Source organism: Daphnia magna, linkage group LG7, assembly GCF_020631705.1.
Source record: "Daphnia magna isolate NIES linkage group LG7, ASM2063170v1.1, whole genome shotgun sequence".
Lineage (NCBI taxonomy): Eukaryota > Metazoa > Arthropoda > Branchiopoda > Diplostraca > Daphniidae > Daphnia > Daphnia magna.
The window spans coordinates 6,897,879-6,924,450 of NC_059188.1; the positions used below are offsets into that span (position 1 = coordinate 6,897,879).

General features: G+C 40.2%; 5 protein-coding genes, 1 long non-coding RNA gene and 2 pseudogenes across 8 annotated transcripts; 3 read left to right on the forward strand and 5 right to left on the reverse strand.

Annotated features, from left to right (window-relative positions):
• Window positions 1-4,037: 4,037 nt before the first annotated feature.
• On the reverse strand, window positions 4,038-5,847 carry LOC123474789 (organic solute transporter alpha-like protein 3). The gene is made up of 9 exons (XM_045177486.1): window positions 5,672-5,847; window positions 5,484-5,601; window positions 5,303-5,410; window positions 5,048-5,212; window positions 4,872-4,980; window positions 4,695-4,782; window positions 4,590-4,624; window positions 4,396-4,525; window positions 4,038-4,310 (listed from the first exon to the last, which is right to left on the reverse strand). Exons 1-9 carry the CDS (start codon window positions 5,742-5,744, stop codon window positions 4,156-4,158), a joined length of 981 nt encoding a protein of 326 aa, XP_045033421.1. The 5' UTR covers window positions 5,745-5,847; the 3' UTR covers window positions 4,038-4,155.
• A 963-nt stretch (window positions 5,848-6,810) lies between these two features.
• On the forward strand, window positions 6,811-12,090 carry LOC123474756 (annotated as a pseudogene).
• LOC123474757 lies at window positions 12,086-15,423 on the reverse strand (annotated as a pseudogene).
• Window positions 15,424-15,531: 108 nt separating this feature from the next.
• Window positions 15,532-16,561, forward strand: LOC123474762. Of its 2 annotated transcripts, none has more exons than XR_006649791.1 (5): window positions 15,532-15,655; window positions 15,712-15,820; window positions 15,897-15,972; window positions 16,036-16,282; window positions 16,343-16,561. It is a non-coding gene; the product is annotated as an uncharacterized LOC123474762 (long non-coding RNA). The 2 variants fall into 2 exon arrangements; XR_006649790.1 differs by having other exon boundaries at window positions 15,535-15,655; window positions 16,362-16,561.
• Window positions 16,438-17,416, reverse strand: LOC123474759. The gene is made up of 2 exons (XM_045177334.1): window positions 17,134-17,416; window positions 16,438-17,075 (listed from the first exon to the last, which is right to left on the reverse strand). Exons 1-2 carry the CDS (start codon window positions 17,411-17,413, stop codon window positions 16,630-16,632), a joined length of 726 nt encoding a protein of 241 aa, XP_045033269.1. The 5' UTR covers window positions 17,414-17,416; the 3' UTR covers window positions 16,438-16,629.
• A 123-nt stretch (window positions 17,417-17,539) lies between these two features.
• Window positions 17,540-20,326, reverse strand: LOC123474758 (vacuole membrane protein 1-like). Of its 2 annotated transcripts, none has more exons than XM_045177331.1 (7): window positions 19,772-20,326; window positions 19,497-19,699; window positions 19,141-19,422; window positions 18,809-19,082; window positions 18,664-18,744; window positions 18,392-18,574; window positions 17,540-18,330 (listed from the first exon to the last, which is right to left on the reverse strand). In XM_045177331.1, exons 2-7 carry the CDS (start codon window positions 19,673-19,675, stop codon window positions 18,031-18,033), a joined length of 1,299 nt encoding a protein of 432 aa, XP_045033266.1. In that variant the 5' UTR covers window positions 19,676-19,699; window positions 19,772-20,326; the 3' UTR covers window positions 17,540-18,030. The 2 variants fall into 2 exon arrangements, with proteins under 2 accessions (XP_045033266.1, XP_045033265.1); XM_045177330.1 differs by having other exon boundaries at window positions 19,803-20,311.
• A 337-nt stretch (window positions 20,327-20,663) lies between these two features.
• On the reverse strand, window positions 20,664-23,805 carry LOC123466393 (septin-2-like). The gene is given in 11 exon segments (XM_045177332.1): window positions 20,664-21,277; window positions 21,361-21,468; window positions 21,539-21,602; window positions 21,699-21,864; window positions 21,958-22,108; window positions 22,180-22,193; window positions 22,195-22,346; window positions 22,419-22,511; window positions 22,606-22,800; window positions 23,301-23,398; window positions 23,472-23,805. Coding segments are annotated over 9 exon segments (1,155 nt in total). The 5' UTR covers window positions 22,787-22,800; window positions 23,301-23,398; window positions 23,472-23,805; the 3' UTR covers window positions 20,664-21,051.
• Window positions 23,806-24,096: 291 nt separating this feature from the next.
• LOC123474760 (coiled-coil-helix-coiled-coil-helix domain-containing protein 10, mitochondrial-like) lies at window positions 24,097-25,272 on the forward strand. Its single transcript, XM_045177335.1, has 4 exons — window positions 24,097-24,226; window positions 24,515-24,613; window positions 24,686-25,068; window positions 25,131-25,272. Exons 2-4 carry the CDS (start codon window positions 24,537-24,539, stop codon window positions 25,142-25,144), a joined length of 474 nt encoding a protein of 157 aa, XP_045033270.1. The 5' UTR covers window positions 24,097-24,226; window positions 24,515-24,536; the 3' UTR covers window positions 25,145-25,272.
• Window positions 25,273-26,572: the final 1,300 nt, after the last annotated feature.

The following is a 26,572-nucleotide window of genomic DNA, read 5'->3' on the forward strand; positions in this document are numbered from 1 at the left end:
GTAAACCATACTGTTTCCATTGCAAGAAACCCACACAAGTCGCCCGATACTGTTTCAAAAATCTAGAATCTCCATATTATAAAGCTCCTATACGGGATGCAGCACCAGCTACGACGTCAACGGTGAATGCAGCAGTAAATCTGGCAACCCAAGCTCCTAACGTACAGGAGGAAAAACACCTGTTAAACTTCGATTGAACGAACTTGATTAAAGAACCTGTGTTTTGCGGTGAGGTGAATGCAACGGCAGTGATTGATACTGGTTCACCAGTGACAGTGATCTCTCCCGAATTATGGAAGAACACACAATTCGTTCAGCAACCATGGGATGGTTCCGGAATTATTCTCTCGAACGGTTCACGAGTAATGCCTCAAGGAGCAGCCAAAATCCTGGTGATGCACAAAAACAGATCTGTGAAAGAAAAAGCAATCGTTATGGCAATGTCAGGAATGGAACTTTTGATGGAAAATGATTTTCTCAAGCAATTTGGAATGTATACAGATTAATTACCATGCGGAGAAACCTCTTCTCACTATGGGTTATTTAGCACTTGCGGCAATCTCCCTCCCTGCGAAAGAAGAATCAGAAGATACCGCGTTAGTGTCCAATGAACACCAGGAAATTCCAGCGTATTTAATTAAACCAGTTTCAGCAAAAGTTTCTAGCAAACTGGAAGGCGCTTGTGTCTTGAAACCGTCAGATTCGCTGGTGGCTTCGACAAGTCTGTCTACGGGTCACGCCCTCGTGCAGAAGAACCTGTAAAATATTCCTGTAGTAAATCTGTCTCCAAAAAGTCTGTAAAAAAGTGTAACATTGGGGGCTTTAGAAGAATTCCAAGAAGCGGAAAACACAGAAGAATCTGGTAAAGCTCCAGAAACAGATGCTGCGATTGAGAAATTGGATCAAAAAGTAGAAAAATTATTGAATAATTTGAAAAGCAGGATTGGAAAAACCTGCACGAAGATAGAAGTGAGTTGTTGAAAATTCTCAGGAATTTCATCAGTTGTTTAGCATTTAGTGAAGATGATTTGGGGCACTGTACGTTGATGGAGCATGACATTAACACTGGAATTAGCCCTCCAATTCACCAGCTTCCTTATAAGAGTGCCTGGAAGGAACGAGCCGAGATCCAAGAGCAGGTGGAAGGAATGCTACGTCAGGGAATAATTGAACACTCTGACAGCCCTTGGTCTTCGCCTGTGGTTCCAGTAAAGAATAAAGATGGAACTTGGTGTTTTTGTGTTGATTTTCGCAAACTTAATGCAGTGACCGTAAAGAATTCTTACTCGCTGCCTCGTGTAGCTGACACATTGAGCCGCCTGGAGGGAGCTACAATTTTCTCCAGCATGGATCTCCAATCCGGATATAACCAGGTGCCAGTCACCAGCAAGGATAGACCGAAAACAGCTTTAGTAACAACGGGTGGATTATATCAGTTCCGTGCCCTTCCGTTAGGGTTGACTTATGCCCCTGGTACGTTTCAGCGGGCAATGAATATTATTTTAGCCGGACTTCGATGGACAACGTGCCTAGTGTACTTAGATGACGTCATCGTCTACTTAGCAACGTTCGAACAACATTTGGAACGACTCCAATCAGTGAAGACTCCAATGGCCTTGCAAAAGCCAACCTGAAACTACAATGGTCAGAGTGTTCATTTGCTAAGAATACATTAAAAGTATTAGGTCACGTGATTACCAAGGAAGGTGTTGGTCCGGATCCCGAAAAACTAGAGGCGATGGAAAATTTTTCATCTCCAGTAGTAGGCCATTCAACAGCAAACAAAATCAAACGAGTGCAAAGCTTCCTGGAATTATGCTCCTATTACCGACGTCACATTCAGAATTTCGCAGCCATCACACGTCCGCTCCCATGGCTAACCAAGAAAGACATTCCATTCATTTGGGGAACGGATCAAGTTAATAGCTTCAATGTTCTAAAAGTAGCACTTACATCAGCTCCAGTGCTAGCTCATCCAAACTACGATTTAACGATGGAAATTCTACCGGGCGCCTGCGGTTTCGGCATAGGAGTTGTACTAGCCCAGCGCATCGATGGAGTCGAAAGACCAGTTGCTTACGCAAGCCGCTTACCATCTAAATCAGAAACAAATTATTCTATCGGGGAGAAATAATGTCTTGCATTAGTGTGGTGTCTTACCAAGTTTCGATGTTTTGTGTGTGGTTTTCAAGTGAAAGTGATCACCGATCATCAAGCATTGTGTTGGTTAATGAGCAAGTGGGACCTCTCCGGACGTTTAGCACGTTGGAGTTTCGCATCAGGAGTACGATATAACTATCGTATATCGTAGTGGAAAAACTCACGACAACGCCGTCTGTCTCTCACGAAACCCACTTCAACAGACAGAAGAAATGGAAGATGATCGATGTTTCATCGTTGCAGCAACTGGACCAAACACATCGGACACCCTTTCTCCCGAAGAAGATTACTCAGTTGTCAGCAAACGAAGAGCTCACCATGAATGGAACGAAAAAATCTCGAAGCTTGAGGATGGAAAAAGAAGGGTGAAAAACTTCGTGCTGTACAACGGAAAACTCTACAAAGAAACTTTTAAAGATCGAAAAAATTACAGAAGATTATGTGTACCTGTGGCATGTTGTGAAAAAAATTTGCAACCTTATCCCGATGACATTGTTTCCGCTCATTTGGGCAAGCGGACTCTCCTCAAAATGTCCAGCCGATTTTTTTGGCCGAAAATGAATCTTGACATAACTCGCTACCTTCAGAGTTGCGTGAGCTGTCAAGGAAGAAAAGGAGTCCCAGATGAACCTCCGGGATTTCTGCAGTGCATTAAAGCAGAAAAACCTTTTGAGAAAATGTGTATGGACCTGCTAGGGTCATCCCCTCTATCTGACAAGGATAACAAAATGATAATTGTTGCAGTAGATTACCTGACTAAATGGGTAGAGCTGAAAGCTAAGAAAACTGGCAAAGCAGATGATGTCGCTGAATTCTTTGTTAGCCAAATTTTTCTACGCCATGGAGCTCCAGAGAGAATTATCACGGATCGAGGAAAATGCTTCGTTGCTAAGTTAACTCAAGCAGTGGGCAAAAAAATACACAACAACCACAAAACGACATCCAGTTATCATCCTCAAGCAACCGGAGCTGTGGAAAGAATGAATCATACGTTAGCAGCAATGCTTTCCATGTAGGTTAGTACTGAGTAGTGTGATTGGGATGAGACCCTACAGTACGTGTGTTTCGCGTACAACACAGCCAGGCAAGAATCCATAGGATATTCTCCATTCTTTCTCCTCTATGGACGCGAGCTGAAATTACCAATCGACTTGGAGCTTGGCGCAGAAATTACAAATCAAGCGTATTAACATCTGTAGTTGTACGATGTAAAATGAAAATGAATTATGTTTTATTATCGAGATGAAAAGAGTCTAACGATTTTGATACACATGCAATTGGATATTTATCACTGGTCGATTAAGGAAGTTAAGAACTGAACTTTCCCGTTACATTTCGGTAAATAACAAATGAGATTCCTGGGAAGAACTTCATTCATCCTCCTCTGATGAGCTATCGGATCCTCTGCTTTTTTCGTTTTGAGTCTCGTTTTTAGATTTGCCCACAGTTTTTTCGGCTATTCCAGCAATTCCAGTTACTCCAGTCACTTCGGTTCCTCCAGCAAATACAGATACACCAGCTCCCCCAGCTTCTCCTCCAGCTCCTTCAGCTCCTCCAGCTACTTCAGCTCCTCCAGTTACTCCGATTTCAGCAAGTCCAGACTGTGAGGAACATATAGGGACCATGCAACTAGCGAGCTACGCTAATCATTTTTCCAAGGGTGTTTTAACTGTATTATTCCGGTGAACTTTTTTAATCGTCTCATCTTGCAAGACAGCAGACACCACTCAGCTTTGCTGAATTTCGCTGATTATGCGTCTACATCTCGTCAGCGTCATTATAGTCTCACACGCAAATTATTTGAAAGATAATACGTCCTAATGGGCGTAGCGGAAATGCAAACTGTAGGCTACTTTTCTTCTTGCAAAAATAGGAAGCTGTTTTTACATTAATTTGTATTTGATTAGATATGTACATCATAAATCTTTTTTGTGGTGTTATCAAATCCATTCTTTTAAATATGTATACTGTACATAGTCGAAACTTCAGTTAACTTTATGCTTGAACATCGTCCAAAGAAACCACGGAAATTGTTGTAGGACTTGTATGCAATCCTAGCCGACTGGCACTACTGTCGACAACTCGGAATACAGGGTAGAAAATTACACCGAATATCAAAGCTTCGACCAAGCAAAGCGCTGATTCAATCGCTGTAACATGAAACATATTATATAATGATCGATCAGTCCATGTTAACTTGGTAACAATTTTAAGATAAAAAAATAAGTTACTTACATTTCCTCATGACAACTGGAGAAATGTAAGGCTCAACACAAGGAATTGATCCACCGACTCCCAGGAGCAGTAAAATAAGCGTTTGAACTTTTAACAATACTACACATACAAATAGTACTCTGGCTTTCAACTGTTGATTTGTAAAAAAAAATTGTCATATAAAGTTAGTCAGCGAAATTATATGATTTACTTACTGGATAATTTTTCCATTCCGAAATTTGGGAAAAACCTCGAATTAAAAATGAAAAGAATTAACATGATTTGTAATTAGGCTACTTTGAAATTTTTGCGTGGCTAACCAGTTGTCAAAACGTTGTAACCGTACATTCCGATGGTAAAAAATATTATGTTGATTATGCCGAGGGTGGCAAAGGCATTGTTGCGTATCTAGTTTTAAAAACAAATCACCAAATGGTCACCCAAAAAAGAAATTTGTGGAAAAAAAACCAAAAAAACTTCGTTATTTTTGAGCTTACCACTCTCTCTAGGGCGCCAGCTGACTCCAAAATTGCCATCAAGAGATTAATAAGTAATTGAAACAACGGTGTCTGGTACACCAAACTTTTCATGATCCGTAGATTTTTCCTATTTTTAGCCAATTAGTCAAACGTGTTTACGTTTAATTTATCGTTGAAATTGCTCTTTACCCTACTTGTTATAGTTTACGTTGCGGTAGCAGAGACCAACACAGCACCAAGGTGGTCGGCAAAAATTGATTGGAATATCCTTATCTTTTAGATCTTGAACAGTATCCCGATGACCACCCTCTATCAGCAATGACAGATCGATGAAGTGCATTAACACAAATGGCAAATACCTGTCACGATTGCACGTGCAGAAGAAACAGTTTTAGATCAAAGTGACACTTTTTTCAAAACACTTGACAATGTTATCGCGAAATTCTTACGATTGTTTGACAGTATCGCACAATATGGCAGCTCCAGGAACGAGGAATGTCACCAAAGAGAGGATAGAAACAATCATAGGCATTGAAACGATCCATGTTACCAGACGTCTAAAAAAATTTTATATTTTAGGTTGGTGGGAAAATATGGAAAAAATTTGTTGGCATTTAAAATATGACATACCTCCATTGCGATGGGTGTTTTCTGACAACATGGAAAATGCTTAACACGAAAATGGCCGTAACGGTTGCTGTAGAGATTATACCGAAAATACCAAATGCCGTGCCAAAAGCTCCTAGAGCTGCGAAGATATTTGAGTCAACTTAACCGTTTGAATTGGGCTCAGCCTATGGCTAAAATGTATAACCTACCTGCTAGATGTTCAATTGTTGTTACCGGTTCCTCGATGTCGCTTTGCAAGAAGTACGAGCAATTGAATGACATTGTGTTCTCTGTTGTTTGCTTGTTTTTGAGTTTTGTTTTTCAGTCTTCAGCTTAAATGGTTGCCGTCTCGTTGTAGAACTTGGGGACAACAGTGAACGGTTTTAATGCCACGGTGTCTTTATATCGCACCTCGTCTTGCTAGGCATCTGTGTAGAAAAATGCAATATCTCAGGTTGTTTACGGCTTAATCTCTTAATTCTCTGTAATTAAAACGGTACAATTGCCCTTTTGTCTGCCGACCTTTCGCCATGTAGATTTCAGATCAAATATACACAAAGCAAGCGCTATCGCGAATGTCGTAAAACAAGGACAAAAGAATATGCGTTAATGAAAAACTCTTGATCACCACGTTTAATTGTCGTGGCGGAAATATGCAGCAGTTTCTTGCGTCATAATAGTCCCATGAAAACGTTTTATTGGCTACAATATCGTGGTCGGCAACAATGGAACTGTGACTTTTGTCCTATAGCCGTCTTGTAAATGTGTTCTGTTTATTTCAGTTTCCTTTTTTTATTGACGCATGCACGCACTTTGCATTAAGCCGACGAGGTTGAACTTGGAACGGGAATAACAGCGCGTGTCAACATCGTTTATTATGATGCTTGGAAATAAACGACAATGAACGGCTGAATAATTTATGATATTCCGACAAAGAACACAGAACAAAAAGGTGTTGAAACCAACAAATCGATCATAGAATAAGTAGTAGCCTACTTTTGCGCTTCTATGAAATAGTGGGTGGAAAAAACTCATCCACATCCCTTCGTCGTATTGCCATGGTTACCAATAGGCGAAACAAAACACACTTACGCAAATATGAAAACTACTGAAAAGAAATAGGACATTCATTGGCAAAACCGGAAGTTTTCATGCGTAGAACGGCTGCAAAGTTGATTATTACGAGCTAGTTCAGATGGTTTTTCTTTTTTAGGTTGTAGCATTAGTCTTTTTCTACCAAGGCAAGAAGGATGTCAGAGTCCAAAGATCGTCTCCGGGTCGCAGTTCGCATTCGACCATTCATATCCTTTCAGAACTTAAATTTATCATTAAATCTCTTGTTTTTGTTATTGCCACTTATTTTTGAAAAGCCTTAACTCAATACGTTTTGCACAGTCAACGAGAGGTGAATAGAAAATGTAAACGCATCGTCAACATGGATGGAGCCGAAACTGTTTTGACTCATCCGACTGATCAAGCAGACCGTAAGAGTTTCACTTTCGATCATTCTTACTGGTCGTTTGACGGGTTTAACCAAGACCCGGTTAGCGGTAGGAATATTCCCGATCCTAAACATCCTCGAGGCCATATTTACTGCGATCAAGTGCGCACGAATAAAACCATTTTTATTTTAGGGTAGTGATTAATGCAGTTGTTTCCTTTTATGTTTGGATATTTACTTGCTGATAAAGGAGCGTTTATTTGCCGATCTTGGTCGGGTAATGTTGGCTGACACTTTTGAAGGTTACAACACGACGCTGTTTTCGTACGGACAGACGGGTTCGGGAAAATCCTATTCGGTTATTGGGTACGGCCCTAATCAAGGTGATTATAACTCGCCTTTAAATCTTTTGTTACACGTTAATCCCTAGTTTTATGTGCTAGTATATACTGGTTGTTGGTATGAGCATTTATGAAACACAACAATGTAGGTATTATTCCACAATTCTGTCATCAAGTTTTCCGTATCATAGAAGAAAAAACATACATTTCGCCGACCAATACTGCCCAGTTCGAAGTGCGTCTCTCTATGCTGGTAAAATAAAAGTTTTGGCATTTTTTTTTTTTTTATTAAAATACATAAAATTGTATTTGTAAAGGAAATATACAATGAAACTGTAAACGACCTACTGACAGCATCGAAAAACGGCAGAGGACTAAAAGTGCGCGAACATCCAAAAAAAGGCTTCTACGGTAGCTATTACTAGATCAATTTGTTGTACATGATTCTATTTTTTAAATTCCCAAAAGAACATTAATTAAGTTATATTTTGTACAGCGGATGGTTTGTCAGATTTCCAAGTGTCGAATTACTCAGACATCGAACGGCTTCTCGAACAAGGGGCGCTCAAGCGGTTGGTACCTTTTTTTTCTTTAGATTGTTCGTGTCGGTATAGTCTACTTTATCAAAATTTACGTAGAGTGTCCTTAAAAGGAATAGCAAAATATAAATGTTATCAGCTATGTGACATTATTAGACCTACTCGTATATACCCTTGAGAAAAAGCTCAGAATACGCAAGTGCTTTATTACAATATAATAAAATGACAATAAATTAATCTAGGACTGTGGTAGCGACCAATATGAACTCTACCAGCAGCCGCTCGCACATGATTGTTACCATTCGTCTCATCCAGAAGGGGACGATTAACGGTGGCGAAATGACTACCACATCAGTTGTCAATATTGTTGATTTAGCTGGCAGGTCAGTGAAATAATTTAATGCTCTGTTTATATTTACTTAGCGCCGTTCGTGTATTGTAACCAAGGATTTTGGTAGACAAAATTGTCCTGTGGAAATTATCAACTACAATTAAACTGTAGACGAATTGTATAGTTTTTACATTTTACATGATAACGGCCACTATTTTAATGTCATGCTTTCCGGTATTATTTGCAACAATGGTGCTTGGCTTATGAATGCTAGGAAAAGAGTTTCAAAAGATTCCATAATCAGTAGTGATATGCCTAAGGTAAACGAAAAACTTATCGTTCTCTCATTAAATCCCCTAATATCCAGCTTATTTGTTAAGTGACTGCGCATGAATGCTAGAAAAACCTTTTACAGCCCTGAAAACGAGCGAAAAAAACAAACACCATGACAACGTAATAAAAAAAAATGCTGACTCATAATCCTTTTTTAGCGAGCGGATTAGAAACACAGGTGATAAAGGTGTGATTGCTGGGCAAGGAAGTGGGAACGCGAGCGGAGAACGGTTTCGTGAAGGAGTCTCCATCAACAAATCGCTGCAGAGCCTGGGGAATGCAATCCATATATTAGCCGAATCTTCACCTGGATCATCGTCACATTTCCCTAGTCATAGCCAGAAAGGCCCACGGGTTCCCTATCGAGATTCGGTGCTCACAAAATTACTGATGCATGCTTTAGGAGGAAATAGCAAAACGATCATGGTAAACCATTTCATGTCAAATTTGATTGCAAAAGAATTATTTTTTAAATCAAATGTTTTTAATTTTAGTTGGCTTCGATCAGTCCTGCCGATATCCATTACGAAGAGACGTTGTCAACATTACGTTATGGCAATATATCCAGTCTAGATTGATTAATGATGCATAAACGTTGATTTTCTATTATTTGTTCAACGATTAGCTGATCGAGCGAAGCAAATCCGGACGCGGCCTATAGTTAATAAGAATTCAACCGAAAAATTAGTTCGTGATTTGGAGGGCGAAAACCAGCGGCTGAAAGCCATTTTAGCCCGTGGTAACATTGATCCACAATGGTTAAAAACAATAGTAAACGGCCGCCAAACCAATCCGCAAGGTATAAATTAACATGTCAGACTGTCGATGACAATCTGTTTTACTGATGAGCCTTTTACAATTGCAATCAACAGCCATGAAAGAGGCCAGAAAAAAATGGGAAAATGAACTCCGAGCTCAATTAACGGAAAATGAACGTGAAATGCAACAATTGCGATCTCCACAGCATAAGGAGTTAAAGCATGTTGCAACAGATACGGTACGAAAATTTTCTTGGTACCTATAATGAAATAAGGCACGGAAAATAACAAACAACATTAACGTCTCTTAAGTCGATTGAAAGTCAAGTGAATAATGAATACAATGGACCTCATCTACAAAATATCAACATGGATCCTTTGCTGAATGGACGATGGATCCATCATTTGAATAAAGGCATCACATTCATCGGGAAAACGCAAGCTGGCAGATCGACTATCGAAATGATCGGTCCGGGGTAATTCCATCTCTGTTCATATTAGATATAGTTCTCTAAAATTACATTTTTGCTTCTTTCACTACTCCTTCCTTCCTTACGATAGGATGAAGGAGAATCACGCTGAAATGTCAGTTCACGAGAATAATGAAGTTACGCTTCGTCCACTGACATTTGATGGTAGAGTTTTGGTTAACGGAATGCCAATCGAGCCTCAATTCGAGACGGTTCTCCATCCAAACGATCGTCTGGTTTTTGGCGCTACTCAAATGTGGCTCTTTCGTCATCCAGCATTAGAAACAGAAGCCGGCGTCTCGGATAGTCCCATGATTAATTATGATTTTGTTTTGCACGAAATGGCTACCAAATCAGGTTCAACAATATTTTCAAGCTTTTCAGACAATCAAGGTAGACATATGGCCTTCACAACAATATTGTTAAACATAACATGTAACGTTTATAAGCATTACTAATTCACATGGGATGGCAGATTTACTACAGGAAGAATTGAGTGTCATTGTACCCACGGTTGAGGAGGCTAATGGAATCAGCGCCGAAATGAATAAGCACGTCCAATTCGAGATTGTGCTCGTTGCCCCCAAGGACTTTATTGATCCAGGTGGCAAAACGGTACCTAACCAAGTAAGTTTTCTAGGAAAAACAATCGATGCATAAGAGGCTTTTCTTATTATGTCCGCGTTTAAAAGGTGTACATCAAGATGAAGAATTTAGACCATGGAACAGATTACATTTGGTCTAAAGACAAATTCTTGGCACGGTTCGATTACATGAAGGAAATGTATAGGCAACATCAAATGGGAATCAATGGAGAAGAAGATGACAACGACGACCTCCACATCATGGATGTATCTTTTTGGATTTTTGTTTAGATTTTTCTTTTATCAGTTGGCGCTTTTCACGTAATCTTTCTGTTTTATCTCTGTTTTCATCTGTCTCTTATGTGAGAATAGGAACGTGATCCATTTTCTGAACCATCCGATGCTGTGGTAATAATAGGGATGGCTCGAATATTTCTGCAATCACTAGCTTACTTGGTAAACAGAAAATCCTCTTAGTTGACATTACTGGCAGCAAAAACAACTCAAAAATAAATTTGAAAATCAGTTTGAAGAGTATTATTGAATTTCAGGTGGAGCTACAAGAGCATGTACCTGTGACCGACTTGCGTGGAAGTAAGATTGGGTTTATGAAACTAGCTTTGATTCCTTGTGCTGACAGCCAAGGGCATGAGCTTCAAGAAGAAGATTTGATCAATTCTTCAGGCCAACTGATTGGAAGAAATCTTTTTTTAAGTTCAACATAATAAGTTGTCGTAACCTACCACCTAAATTCAGAGTTAGTAGCTCATAAGTAATTGCAAAACAACATTTCTAAACTTCTAAATTATTCAATAATTTTTGGTAAACAAAAGGACATTCACTGCAAGTACAGATTTTACGATGATAAAGTTGATAGCAAAACAGAAATGTATCCATATTCGACTAATGTGAAATTTAATCACATCCGAATCTTGCACTTTGAACCCGCAACACGAGAGGTTAGTTTCTAGTTAGTTTTCACCAACATCTGATAAAGACTCCACATTATCGTTTGCTTAGTTTGTAGAATATTTGAATCATGGTTCCGTAGTAGTGGAAGTTCTTGGAAGGCATATCATCAACCACGATCCTCTTAACCAGCCACTTCCAATGTCCAATCCTCTGAACACCAGGCAACTCCACGGTGTAGAAGATCACAGAATTTTTACTCGGTGACCAATCCGAATGTTACTTTTTGCTCATAACTATACAAATAATCAAATGTACGTTGATCAGGAAAGGTGAATTACTGGCTCAAAACCCTGTGACAAACAGTTTCGAAGGCGTTTTCGAAACGGTACACGGGAGAAAGCAAGAACTGATATCGGAGCTACAGCTATTAAAACACAAACAAATTCGACTTGAGCAGCGCTTGGATTTTGTCCGACAGATGACCGAGCACTGTCTTCTTATCGGACAGCAAAGTATTCCGACAACATTGCTTGATGCAATGCTAAATGTTAATAACTCAGAAGAGGCTCGTGACATTGTTCAACAGCTACAGGCCGGAGAAGGTACTAGACTTTATCACTGCTATTATGTAACTTGATTAATTTTCTTTAACACCCCGCTCCTAGATGGTGAAGAATGGATAGAGTGGAGTGCAACAAATCGTCAAAAAGAACACCGAAGCAGCGTCTGTACTATGTCATGAGGCTAAGGCATTATTGACAGACCCTTAGACACATGAGAAAATCCATTGTGTGAAAAATCCTCGTTTTAATTCGATCTAAATTAAAATATTTCTGCGAAATTATGCAGTACGAAATCCCAAACCAAGTTGGCATTACTGAAGAATCTCCGATGGCATTTACACTTGCTACACACAAGAGACAAGACTTCTTTATTATGTAAACGACAGGCATTTAAACAACAAAGACATAGAGCATGAACAGGAAAAATGAAAATATGTACAATTTCGAGTTCTGATGCCTATGACACGATATGGCAATCGATGTAAAATAAAGGCGACCTTTTAAATTTCGCTCGTATTAAGCTACGCTAGTTAGCTAATACTCGGTCCTTCAAAAATAAATCCACGGATGCTTTATATAAGCTCAAATCGTCATCGCAGTATTCGATCACTAGCTCGCGCACAGGTAAATTGCACAGTCGTCTTCTGCAAAATGCAACACAATTTACTTAATGATTTACCCTCAACTTACTAAAAGTGTAACTCACCTGAAAGCAAGGTCCATTCGAGCACACAGTGCACGTCGAAAGAGTGATGAATAGTCGAATAAGGGTTTTTTGTCAGTCGCAACGTCAGACGTTGGTGACTGCCCATCACTTGGAGCGATACCTAAGCGTGCGAACACTGCTTTACTCTGCCAACGCTGACGTGCTCTGACAGTTCCAGAATCTGCTTTTTTCTCCCGCTTACAAGCCAGGCTTGTCCAATCCACTTCAAGGGCATCGATTGGTGCTAAAAATGATTTAAGAACATAAGAAACAAACCAAAAACAACTAAGTTAAGCTTAATTCCGAATAATATAACGCAAATTACCGCTTCTCGCTTCATCCTCAAGTTCTTCGTCGGAGATCTGTTCTATATCCATTCCACCTAGCAAATCTTCGTCCGTGCTACGGCTCTCAATAGCTGAGGCAACAGGCGACACAATCTTCGGCGACGGCTGAGCGTCGGACAACTGAACAACAGGTTCCACGCTTACACTCAATTCGGTTTCGACTGGAGTTTTTATTGGTTCCAATTCCGTGTCCACTGGCGCTGCTTCTTCTGTTTTCACGCTTTCCGTATCCTGTGGATTTTATTTGTTGAAAACATTGACATGTAAGTAATGGAATTATTTATCATTCCAAATAAAGCTCTTTCGATACAAACCTGAAGATCGCGATTGAGAATTTCGTCGACATCGTCACTGAAATCACTGAAGTTTTCTTCAGCATCTGCTGCTGACGAAGAAGGCCGCACTGTTTCCTCCGTTTCATCTTGTACCTTAGGCGCAGTAACAGAGGACGGTTCACTTGGAACTGGCGACCGGGGTTCTTCTGGTAAAGGGGCGGGTGTTAGGGGCTTTGACAATTGACAATTGACAACAGGATCTGCAACCCGACGATTCGAGTCACGTGAACGACGGCCATCTCCGCCTAGGCGTCGTTCGCGATCTCTTTTATTATCTTCTGTTCTCGTAGACGGTAGCTTTGATATAGGATCCCACGCTGTATTTCGGCTAGGATGGATCTGCTCAGGATACGAATGATTGCTTACGGGGGGCGGTGAGTATGATTTTTTCCATGACATTTCCGCAGAGCTCAATGTTCTACCCCAGCCGATTTCTTTAAAATAAAAGAGCAAAGTGGACTTAAGCAGTAAACAAAGTATGCAATGAATGAATAATCCATTTTCAAATAAAAAATAAAAAATTTTATATAATGATAATAATAATAATTTCTAAAAAAATTTCTAAAGCAAACCATCGATTGGGCGGTTGCGTCGTCGAAATTCAGGATGATCCCAGTCGCCGATTTTTGTCGTTTCAGGAACAACTGGCCACTCATGTTCATAATCACTGTAATCTTTAGTTCTCCCACCGATTGGGCGACGGACTGGGACGGGAGAAGCAGGCCGCCGAAGTCGACTATCGTAAATATCCTCTTTTCGTTCAAGTTTGGGTAACAAGGTTTGTGGACTATAAACACGTCGGGGCTCGTATGGCTCGGCTCGCTGCCGTTCTCTGTAGGAGGAGCTGGTCGGGGAGAGATCACGAACAGGATATGGTTCACGATACACAGGTGATCGAGGACGAACGAGATATCCTGGCTCCAATAATCTGTCTCGTGACTTCTCAGCTTTTCCGCGAGCGTCGTAAATGCTGGTGCCGGTTGCAGCTTTGCGTTCACGTGATCTACTTCCCGGAGGCGAGCCCTCGTCAACTCTGCGTCTGACCACTGGAACGAGCAATTTTCGTTTTGCCTCACTTGGAGAAGATTCTGGAGATCTGCGCTGCCTTCGATCCCTGCTTAGTGGTTCGGGGTCTTTGACACGTGGGGAGCGACTCTGCACCATCGCTGAATAGGGCGGAGAATCGCGTGAATGTTTTACACTAGAACTCGAAACTGTTAAGGATTTTTGAGCTGTCAGACACTTAAACATTTCATGAGATCATAGCTTCAAACAAACATGAACATACCGTGCTGACGCTTCGGTGAGGTATTCCGAATTAGTTTTTGGAAGTGTATGACGAATCCTTTTTCTGGCAATTTGGCTTGCAGAAGAGAGCTTTGCAATCTTCCTAGCTTTAGCTTTGGCCTTTTCTTTAGCCACTTGGTTTCTGCTAGAAGAACTTTGACTTCTTTTAGTAACCCTGTTGACTTTCTTTTTACCCATTTTCTTATCCTTCACCTAAAAAAAAAACTATAATTCAGAAACAAGTTCTCCAAGGCCATATTTTTTTAATACTTCGCCATCTGAATCTGATGAAGAGGAAGAGCTGCTGGAGGAACTGGCACTTGATGTTGAAGATGAACCTGATGATTCTGAAGAACTTTCTGAAGAAGAGCTGCTTGAAGTTGAGGAAGAACTTGAACTTCTTTCTCTTTTCTTAGCTACTGGTTTTTTTATTTTGCCTTTATGCTCTTGCTCTTCTTGTTTTGCCAGCTCTCTCTGCAGCATTTCCAACTTGCGCTCTAAAGCCATTTCATCTTCATGCTCTAGTGATTTCTCCCAGTCTCCACTATCAGCAGATTTAGAACTTTGTTTCATTGTGAGTTTTGGTTTATTACCAGCCACATCTTTTCGGTTAGGTGGTGTCCTGCTACAACTTCTCTTCCTGCCTTCTTTACCAGATGAGTTTACTGGTTTAAAGTTCTTACTGTTGTGCGTATCGAGAAATTTACACTTATTTGAATAGGAGCAAGTACCTTTGTGAGCCCATTGCTTACAATAGTCGTCCGTCACCGAAGACGGTTTCGATCCCAACCTTTCGAAAACACTCGGCTTTTGCCACCGTCACGACTTTTTTTACTTGAAGACATCGAAGAACGGGAAAAGTTGAAGTGATATCCAGTTGCTCGTATGTTATATATTTTTTAATATCCCAAATCTAACTTTAACACTTTAAGATAAACTTATAACTTGAATAAAGTCAGTAAATTACTATGGTACTTGTGCAAGCCATTGGAACCATAACAAGCGTGGAAAATGGCAACGTCGTTTAATAATAAAAAATTATTTTATTTTAGAAAATTTTAAATTTAATCTATTCCAGCTGAATATTTTGTTAAATTTTTTTTCAAAAATAATTACATACTTCCGAAACTTTTGTCGAAAAATAAAATGGGATTTTTCAAATAACCTTCGAAAATTTCCTCTGGCAACATCGTGATTCTGCATTTGGAAGAACTCAGCTGCTCCAACAACTTCGATAGTTCTTTAGGTAAAAATAACAAATGTTATATATTTGATTTTAGTTATAAGTGTTCTAAATCGCAGGAGAGAAATGTGGTACGAAGCATTACCTAGTTTGTTTTTGACCGGTTTCTTTGTATGCCTCCCATATGGCCTTGTTCCGGTTATTCACAAAATCTTCCAAAATGGGAATGTAAGTAAAGTTTTTTTTTATATGTAAAAGATGAATTACAACTAATATCTATTCTAATTTTGGAGGCATATTCAAGGCTTCAAAATAAAACCCATGATAGGTTTTTCTATAGAAGGGATACTCGTTTGACTGGTAACCCTTATGTGCTGAAGGTACCATTTCAGTAATGGAAATATGTTCCAGTATTAGTAAATTAATTTTTTTTTCTCACCTAGGGTTTGGAATCTATCCCTGATTAGACAAACAGATTCAGGTCTCAGTGTTACCATAGAGGATTTGATGAAATAAATGTATTAGTGGGAAAGAAGAATCAATTTGTCATTAATGATTGTATGTTGAACCTGGTTATCTACCAAAAGCTTTGAATCAGTCTTACCTATTTCTCCTCTGAGCTAACTTGTTTGGTTTCTCAGATGATATGAAACTTTATTACTTCAAGTTCCCTTTTGGATTGTGTACATGGTAAGCATGCAAAAGCTTGGCTTTATGCAGATTCATTAGTCAATGCCTATAGTATTGTAGGTACAAATTTGCTCTTTAGGTAAATATCAATTCAAAGAAATTGCTTTGAATTGATAAGTTCCACATCATGAAAATCATCAGAATGGAGCAAACAGTGCTAATTTGATCTTTTATTTGATTTGTGTGTCGATGAGATTTGTGGCAGCACTTTTGTCAGTATCATTTGAACACAGAACATTTTATGCCCTGAATTTACATAGAAACAGAAGTGGAAACAGAGCTGCATAAGCTTTTTGGGATGCTTTTACACGTGGTAACTCCATTGTATTTAGCTTGGCGAAGGATCACTATTTGCTATTGCCATTAGTCTCTTCTATAAGTTGGACGGGTACATCAGCTTGTCTATTGCAGTTATATTCGGAACCGAGTATTAAAATAAGGCATGGAATCAAGAGATGAAGGCTGTGCTTTTCATCTGTTGTTTTACAGTCATCGCAAATGTAGATGTTATTACAGTGAAGGCACTTATAGGCCAAACCCATTGTGACCGTTTTTCCGCAACCAACACAATCACAGGTGGCCAGGTCCTTGTCATTACCGCAATCTTGTCTGATAGATGTTTCAAACAGTTCGACGGAGGCAGCAATAAAGGACTCGTCTGTAGTCTCTAGTTTCAGTTCTAAAGCAGGCAAGGAATTACCTTGAAAGGCAGAAAGTTTGTGTTGATGTAATCTTAATATTGCTGCGAGTTTTTCGTCCGAGTCTATTATAGTCGATGGGTTTCCTTCGACATCTGTTAGGAATATATAATTTGATTCCATTAAAGAATAACAAAGTTAAAATTTACATACCTGTATAGGAAAGGTAGAATTGTTTGTTGCGAAGGAATCGATCAAAATGAATAGTTGCATTTTCCTTCCAATCTGACAAGTTATTAACACATGGATCGACTGATAGACGACGAATAATTGTTTTGTTATCTAATTTCAAAGATCCTATCACATCAAAAATTTTAACAGAATGAACAATCGGTGCATCAGCACAAGCCCCTGTTTCGTGAGCTGTGATTTCAGTAATTGGATTATTTGGCAGGGAATTCAGGACTTGGAGTTGGGTAAAAGCCACAGCCATGTTAGAGCTTTATACGCCTGACTGCTCTTTGCTCTAAGTTGTCCAAAAGGCAGCAGGATCATGTTATCTTTAACGGAAACGCAAGCCCGGTCGGCGTTGCATCCAAACTGAACTTTGAACGCTTGGTAAATTTACACAACTCCACTTGTATTGCCACCCATTCTGATACACACGATCAAGTATGATAACACTGATACGCACTCACACACACGAACACGGAAAGTGAATGACAGGCGGGATGTTGGGGACAAAACGGGGGCCTGGCACGGCGTTGATACACTATATATAAAAGGGAATATACGGTTCCTGGAACCTTAAATTAGACTAATTCGGGAAAAAAAAAAAAAACAAAAAAAAAAGCACACGCCGGGCACCTTGTTGAGGAGGGGAATGTAAAGGATGCAAACAGAAATTGGCTGGAGAACAAGAGATTTTTTTTTCTTTCAGACCAAGAAATGCTCAAGAAAAAAAGACTCTAAACCTGCCATTTTTCCTTCAGGAAAAAACAAAAAATTGATCATCTGAGTAAATCATCGTCAAAAAGACTTTATATCTACTTAATCAATTTACTTTAAAAGACAGAAAAAAAAAAACAGAATGGCTAGCATAACGTCAATTCAAGCTTGTTTTGCGATGATTGTCTGGCTTTTGCTGCGATTCTTGTTAGCTTGGCGTGGAGTAGCCGCAGTTAAACTCTGCTTACGTGTTTGTAACCGGTGATGATAGCTTTGCGCCAGTGAATTGACGATTGAAATGACGAAATATATCACCATGACCATCACGAGCTTTTCGAAAAGAGAAGCTAACAGGCTGCCTCCTTCGGACGGTATCGTACCCTCCTTAGCATGCAATTTGGCTTTTTGGCTTCTAAACAATTGCTCTATAGGCTCCTTTAACCGTGATCCTATTACTGGAACCTGAAATAAAAGTAGACTTTTGCGAAACTTTGTTTCCATAAAGCATAGGAAAAGTACGTACATTTGCCAAAGATGTCAGCAGTTTGTTCACCAAATTCTCATTAAACGCCACGATCACTGTTAACTGTTGCAAATGCGTTTTAATAATAGCTTTTCCTATTAATGTAGCTCCAAAGAAAGTCCAGAATGGCACTAGGAAATGGCCGCATGTAATCCCTGCTAAATCGAAGAGAGGATTGGGAATCTAAAGCAAATTTCATAATAAAAAACAGTTAATAAACAAGACAGTAGCCGTATGTGAATCACACATGGGTAGGCAATAATTTTTCCTACCGATGCGCAGGCCAAGATGCCAAAGAATCCAACACGTTCTACCAGACGCTCAACGCCTGATTTTAGGCGATCAAGTAAAGTCTACCAAAAAAAATTCAATTAGTTAATGCCGAATAATTAAAGAAATAGAAACGAGGAACCGTACCATCTGTTCAGGGTGCTGTTGTTTAAGTTGCAGGGTTTCGAATTCAATTAATTTTTCGATGTCGTCATTAAGCTCGATACTAGATCGCCTCCGTCCCCGTTTTCCTTTGTTGCCTAATGTTGACAATCGTGCGGCTCTAGCCATAAAGTAAGGTGGTAGCTCACCTAGGGCTGTTCCAGCTCCCCACATCATTGCTTCCAGCCGCACTTTTGCCATTATAGACCAAAGCGTCACTGGCAGCTGAGATAATGTCTCATTTTCCGGACAGATAATGCTGCAGAAGACATAAATGATTATTAGTAGTTTGTAACAAAGTTATCTCGTGTAATTACCTGTCCGGATAGGGTGGAGATGGAAAATCTAAGGTACCACATTCGTAAGCGGCAAGCGTAACAGCCGCAATATGCGGTCCCAAATAAAGTAAGAATGTGTGTAACCCTGTGCCAAGGCCTACAGAACTAAGAACACCAAGTCCCAGCCAATAAAGGCACCATATGACTTGTTTTTCTACAGAGATTATAAGTTCCTGATGAGGTCCTGGGATGTGATATGCTATAACACTCAGCACCATTAAGCTGATGGTAAACAATACTGACAACTTGTAAGCCCATAACCTGTTAGAGAAAAACAGGCAATAGATTGTCTTGTTAGTTTGCAAGTCGCATTTGTAATGGGCAGCTACACTTACTTTTGGGCATATTCTTGAATAGTCAAGCAGAGTTCAACAGTAAAATATTGCAGGGTTGTGAATGGTCTCTTCCATAGCACGATTCCTTCTCTCTCTTGGCGTTCTTCTTCCCTCATTTTTTTTAATTGCATTAATTCCGGACTGAGGGAGATCAGGCCATTCCTTTCACCGGTTTTCATATTTTTCTTAACTCCCTTTTGAACCTGGATGAGAAACATTATGACAATTTAGACGGATTACAAAAATGAGTATTACTTGAACAACATATAATCTACTTTATTGCTACTTGTGAAGGGGGTGGTTTACCTCGCTCCCTCCTCCAGTCTGGACTGGAGACACAGTTCTGTATTTGACTTTTCCGTTTGAAGTGTTATTCGGCGATCTTTCGTTGCTCGTATCGTCACCTTTGCCCTTTCTATCGTTTTTTTCTTGGTAGAAGTTGGAGCATTCGAGACGAGTGTTTTCGTCTGTCCATTACGCGACTTCGAGGTTGATTTCGTCATTGCTTATTTACGCTTCACCAGACGAAAGAAAGATAACCTCAAGGAAAAAGTTATTTACCAGGAATAGCTTAAAGTAACTCAAAGAAACTCCACGACAGTAGTAGAAATTGTGTTATGTTAAAAACTTGTGCCGGCCAGAAAATCGGCCATGCCACTGCAAAATGCAATAGATTTGGTGGCTGTCCTAATATTCAACTCCCACCTCTCCGCCCCTAAAAACGGGACTTTGGCACTTCGCAAAAGGCAAAACCAGGACAAAACCCTCTATATTCAGGGTCCCTGAAGGTCTGAACTAGGCAACCTGAACTATAATTAGACTTATATTCTGTATAAAAAATAAAGACCGAACGTTACAGTGCCATTTCTTCTCAAGCTTTGTTTCTAAAACTAATATAAACCGCTTGTTATTGCCCCGGTTCACCGCTGTGAGGGTGAAAAACGTCCGACGGCACAATCACTAAACGTTTGTGGCTAGTAGACCAAAGAAACGGAAAGCCGCCCTGTCGATTAACCACCCATATAATCAAACGCGCCAGAGGCAATGGACGACCACCCGTACAGCTTGTTTTTCTAAATATATCATCAATTTTTCTTTATGTTGGTGTGAAGCGGATAAAGTTCTGATTCTTTAGTTCCTTTTCAATGCCAGCGCTTTAGGAAGTCGTTAATGAACTAATTCAGTTTTTATTGCTGTTCAAAGATCTTTAGAAAATGGAAAAGCGAAAACATAGGAGTTTCGGTATTTCAACAGATTTAGGTTATACAAGCAGAAAAACACTACACTTTTTCGTGACGTTACAGATGAATTCGTTCAAAGAGAAAGTACATCAAGTCCGACATAGGAAAACATATCAGTTTTGAGTTGAGACAACAATGCAATGTGCGTGCATCTTCATATTTTTGGGAAACAGACAGTGGAAGTAAAGACGGAGGGGTGCATAATGTATCAATATACGTAGTTGGTCAGAAACGTTCGCGCAAGTTTTACGCATAATCTTTGGGTGAGTGTGAATATACGCAATTACGCATTGCCAGCATACTCATTCAGGTATTTATAAACGAACTTCCTGGGATTTGTCAATGTTTAACAGACTAAATTCGTGCTTTAACTGAGCTTCTCCTAGTGATCTGGATCGTTGCTGAACTTGCAACTGATGTTGCATTTTGGTCAACATATCCTGCATTTTTCGGATTTCCTCCTCTTTCTGTTGGAGTATCAAATCCGCCGCATTCTCGTCTTCCGGTAATTCAATCAGCATAGAATCACGTTTGAGTTTACTGCGCACAAGAAACGTGAGAAGATAATGCGTAATCTGGTTTCATTCAGTTGATAGTGGGAGGTATAGAAATTCCAAATTTACCTTCGCTCTCTGTGGGGTGGTTGGGTGACCAGGTTGTGGGTAAGTCTGGTTATGCATGCCGACCGGAACGCCTCGTAATGGATTTCGTGAGTCTGATCGCGGAGATCGCTACATTCATGCAATTATAAAATTATAAAACACTTAAATTTGTTGACGAAAATGCAGTTTATTCACTTACGCTAGATGGGTCTCTATCAGCATTGACCGCAGTTTTTGTAGGTCGCTATGTAGTGGGCTCTCCACTATAGAAAATTTATACATTAAAATCACAAGGAATGTGACTAGAATTTTCTTATAATTCTGTTTACGTGAAACCACGCTACGAATTAATAACATACCTTCAACGACGCCCCATGGGTAAATCCTGCCACGAAACCTGCGACCGTTGACCTCGAGAATTTGACACGAGCCCGATACGGCAAAGGGCACCGAATCCTTTAATTCCTTGTCTTGCTTTTTAAAAGCTTCATCTTCATCGGGATCACATTCAGGAAACTGGTAAATCTATAGGAATATTACAGTGAAGAATAGAAAACAAGACAAAAACTTTAATTTAAAAATTCATGCTAATAAATGTGCCGACAGCAGAAGACAAACCTGAATGTCGTGTTGTTTTAATTCCTGAAGAACCTGTGATTTGAAGCGACTTAGTTCTGTGGTAGTCAGACTGTCGCTCTTGGCTATCACAGGTACGAGGTTGACTTTCTTGTGAAGCTTTCTCATGGCAGCTACATCCAACATTCGTAATCTAAATGGGGTGCCATAGATTAAGGCCATTGAAAAACAGGTTGCGCAGGCTTTGACTTGAACTGTCATTACCCGTGACCGTAGGGGAGGAATAAAATAAAGACAACAATGAACACGATTGTCGACGATTGATTTGCGGTGGAGTCCACTTTCGTCTTGAAAGTATTTTTTGAATTGGACGTCAATGTAATCGGAAAGCGCTTGGCAAGTCTCTTCACTATTTAATGCATCGCCGAAACCTTGAAGTTCAACCAAAAGAAATCGTGAAGTTTGTTAAAGCTGAAACACGACGAAGAGGAAGCAACGTTTACCAGGAGTGTCGACAATTGTGAGCCTCAATTTAATTCCCATTTCCTCAATGTCAGCCGTCCGCACTTGAATGCCAGTCGTCTTTGTCAGCCGTTCTGAAATAATCATCATTGCCGTAATAGTCATTGCATTTGATTGCTGTCATTTCTCGAGTCGGTCACGTCTCGAGGAGAGAAAAAAATTATATACCCTCAACGGGAGGAATGACACGGTCTTGATAGAGATCTGCCAAGAAGAGCGTGTTGACGAGCGTCGACTTGCCTAAGCCGGATTCTCCAGCTACCATCAGCGTGAATTCAAAACCCTTTTTGATGGTCTTCCGGTGAATTTGATCCGGCAAACTTGCGAATCCAATGTACTCGCGATCCATGTTTTACATCAGTCCTGTCAACAAAAAAAAACAAAAATGAAACAAAAAGCCAGCACTTTTCAGTGAGATAAAATTGTTCAAGAGTTTTCTTTCTTTGCACGTGTTCGAGAACTACTGGCAGGCGTACAAAATGCGTGTGAGGCAAGACGCAAGAGGCAGCTGTGGGAAAAAGGCTCACCGTTCCACCAAGTGATTTTCTCGTAAGAATCCACAAAATTCCGAATGTACTATTTTGGGTTTTCCTTTCTTCCTTATATTTCCGTTTTTGAATTTTCCACGGGGAAAACAAATAAAAATGGAGATAGCACGGAAAATGGGATATAGACAATGGAATAGCGTCAAATAGCTCCTCCAAAGGACAATTGACGGATATAACTTTGTCAAGCGTCTAAAAACGCGTCTGTTGTCCCAACGGGAAATGGAACGATAGCGTGAAAAGATGACGTCGCCAAACGGAGAATATGGCAGAACGGAGTGCGAAAGGTTTTTTTAGACAGAGAACAAAACAACATACCTGTGATTGAGGGAATGAAGAGGGTTGAAATAAGCAGCCTTAATCCACAAGCTGCGTACGGCTGTGTGAACAAGTGCCGTATGGTCTGCTGGGCTCTCCTACAGGAAAACCAAACAATCGACACGGTTACACATCTTTTTTTTCCATCGTGCTGAAGCGTGAGTAGAGAACCTCGGTGGACGGAGGCGGTGCCTATGCAGTTAGAGAGGGGCGGCTTAGAGATGGTGCTGTGTTCGCGAAGCAAATGCCGTCCATAAGTATGGATGAAAAAACACAGACAAAACCCCAAGCAAACTTGATATCTCGCGTGAAGTTTCCTATTACCGCTTTTGAACTTACTAACGAGTTTGACAGATGACGCCCATAAAGAAAATTTCCCGTAGATGAACGGGAAGTCAATGTACACACACGAGATACATTAACATAACGGTTGAGCGTGTGTATCGACGTTTGAGACTGCGCTTTTTCTATTCTTCCATTTCCGATTGACTCAAGTCCACTGCATGTCTCCCCTTTAAATCCATGCATGCACAATCGTGAGGACAGGCAAAACAAAATAAGCTTTCTTTTCGAGCCAATCGATATAAGGAACGCGCAAGCGCTGTTGACAGTGGTCATTAGCCTATGTATCATGAAACACTATGTCCGTAGATGGCGCAACGTTCTCATAGTTGAAGAAAACAAATAGCATTTCATATTACAGAAACAGAAAATTATTATTATTTATTGATAAATAATAGGATATTAATAAAAATAAGAGTCCACTAGGAATTTAGGATTCATTAACATGATTAGTTGTTCCTGGAATTTCATATGGCAACATTGCTTTGAAGTAGCAGAACAGAAATTTCTAGAAACTAGAAAGCTTTCCACAATCCACATTCAGATTATTCACGGAGTGCCAGCTAGACTGCCTTTCTTTAGTGGTAAGTTGCATAATTGTTTTCGTGTATTTGTAAATCTATCAAACTGAGAAACAGACAATTTTTAGTTCCAGACGCAAAATGTTATTCATATTTAATAGAAATAGTGAGGTAGAACTTTCGGTAAGTCAACTAATAACACTGTTAATAAAACAAGCTGAAACGCGGAGGCTTTGTGGATAACCTTGCAAGATTATTGCGTAATTATTGTAGCGTCGTACGCGTCTTCAATTTTCTATGTCTTTGTCTTTGGTTTCATTGAATTGCTGAATTTTCTTCTGTCTTATGCAGTTCTGAATCTTCTGCTAAAACAATGCCACGTCAAGGAAGATCACGTGCCCCTGCCAGGGCATCACCTCCACCAACTCGTGCTGCTGCTCCTGCTCCTAGGTAGCCTTAATAATCAGAATTTTTGTTTTTGTTTTTCTCCTCAGTTTTCTAAAATTTTTTCCTACTACATAGGGCTGCACCTCCTCCAAGTGTCCCAGCTCATGCTCCACAATCCCATGCCCCAGCTCCTATGCAGCAAATGCCACAGCAGCCATCAATGTTTGCCCAGATGGCAGCCACAGCTGGAGGAGTTGCTGTTGGTTCTGCCATTGGACATGTAGCAGGCCATGCACTCACTGGCATGTTCAGTGGAGGGTCATCTTCTGAAGCAGCTGCTGCACAGCCCGCTCAGCAACAAGCTGCTGCACCTCAGTATGGAGCTGCTCAGCCACAAGAGCCAACTGGCCCTTGTGCTTGGGAAATCAAGCAGTTTCTTGCGTGCTCCCAAAATCAGAGTGATTTGACTCTGTGTGAAGGATTCAATGAGGCTTTGAGACAGTGCAGACAGAGCCAAAGTAATAGTACTTAACTTGAAAGTGTAAATGGTTCAATCTCTAAATTTTGTTTTTCAATTCAGGCACCTACATGTAAAAAAGAAAACAACACAGCCTGTGAGCATTAGGATGGATTAGAAGTGACATCAACATAAAATTGACCTAGTGTAGATCATCTTACCGATCTCTGGATAGGAATACAATTTATTGGTTTCAATATAAAAATTTCTATATAATTATTGTTTAATCTAGCATACTATTTGATGTAGTTTAATTTTTAACAACACTGCCCAGCAAGATTGAGAAAACTTGCGCAGAGGCTCTAGTCACTATCGACTTTGTTTCTTCCTAGGTAGTTAATTTGTTATGGTCAGCAAAGCAGAATAATGTGGTCTGGTAATAATAGTCTTCTAGAAAGCTGTTGGTCGACATCCAGTTTTTGCTAAGCTTTGGCAACAAAGACAAACAGCATGTTTCGAGCCGGTGCTATTAAATGATATTTTGTAGAGCCCCATTCGTTCAGCTTTGATGTAACCAAGGCCGTGGTTGTCGGCCGATAGTTAGATGCATTAAGTCATGAGTAAGCGTACCATCTCCAGTAATAGTCGCCAAATAACGCGAAAAGAAGCTCATTTCCCCTCAACTGTTTTTTTTTTTTTTTTTTTTACTGGAATATATCATTCCTTAAATAACTGTTTCTTCAAATACCAAAGGAATTCTTGGTCTCGTACAAACGGACCTCCAATTTCATTTTGCAAACTAGTCCGAACCAAACTATTGTCACGGTCACGCGGATAGGGAGAAGGTGTTCACGTCGCCTCACTACTTGATGGTCATGCTCACCAAGCCGCTGGCCGAATCGGTACAACGGCGCAGACGACTGGCTCACATCCACTATCAGACAGTGCCCGACCAGACTGGGACCACCGTCGAGAGAGACAGTCCCTCCTTTTCATGCCATCAGCACTTACGACCAGACTACGACTATACGACTTAACTACGTTTAAGTTTCCCCTTATTCCTTAACCTATCGCTGGAAGAGGGGGTGAAACCTCCCCCCATTCCAAATAGCTAATCGACAAACAGTTTCCCTGTACGTGACAATATTGAGGTTCGATTCCCGTTCGTGGCTTCGTTTTCTTCATTGCTAGCGAAAAACATTGCAAATTTGCAAGAGTGATCATGTATGCGTTTCATAAATCATAAGTAAAGTTTGAAGAAGAAAACCCGAGAAAACCCATTTCTTGGTGTTATGATGAGTTGTTTATGGTTGTGTGAGGTATTTATGGCAGCACTGCTGTAGATAAGTTACGCTGCTGCAGATAAGCTACGCTGCTGCAGTTGTTTTCGTGTACGAGCGTTGAGCGAATACGACATAGGATCTGGAGTCGTGGGCAGTTGCAAATGTTTATCTGCCGAAACGTTGGGCTACGTCTAACGACTATAAAACTAAAATCCCCCTAATTGGCCATAGTAAAACGGCTAGAGACTACTCCATCACCCTAAAACCTGAAAAGAGGTGAGA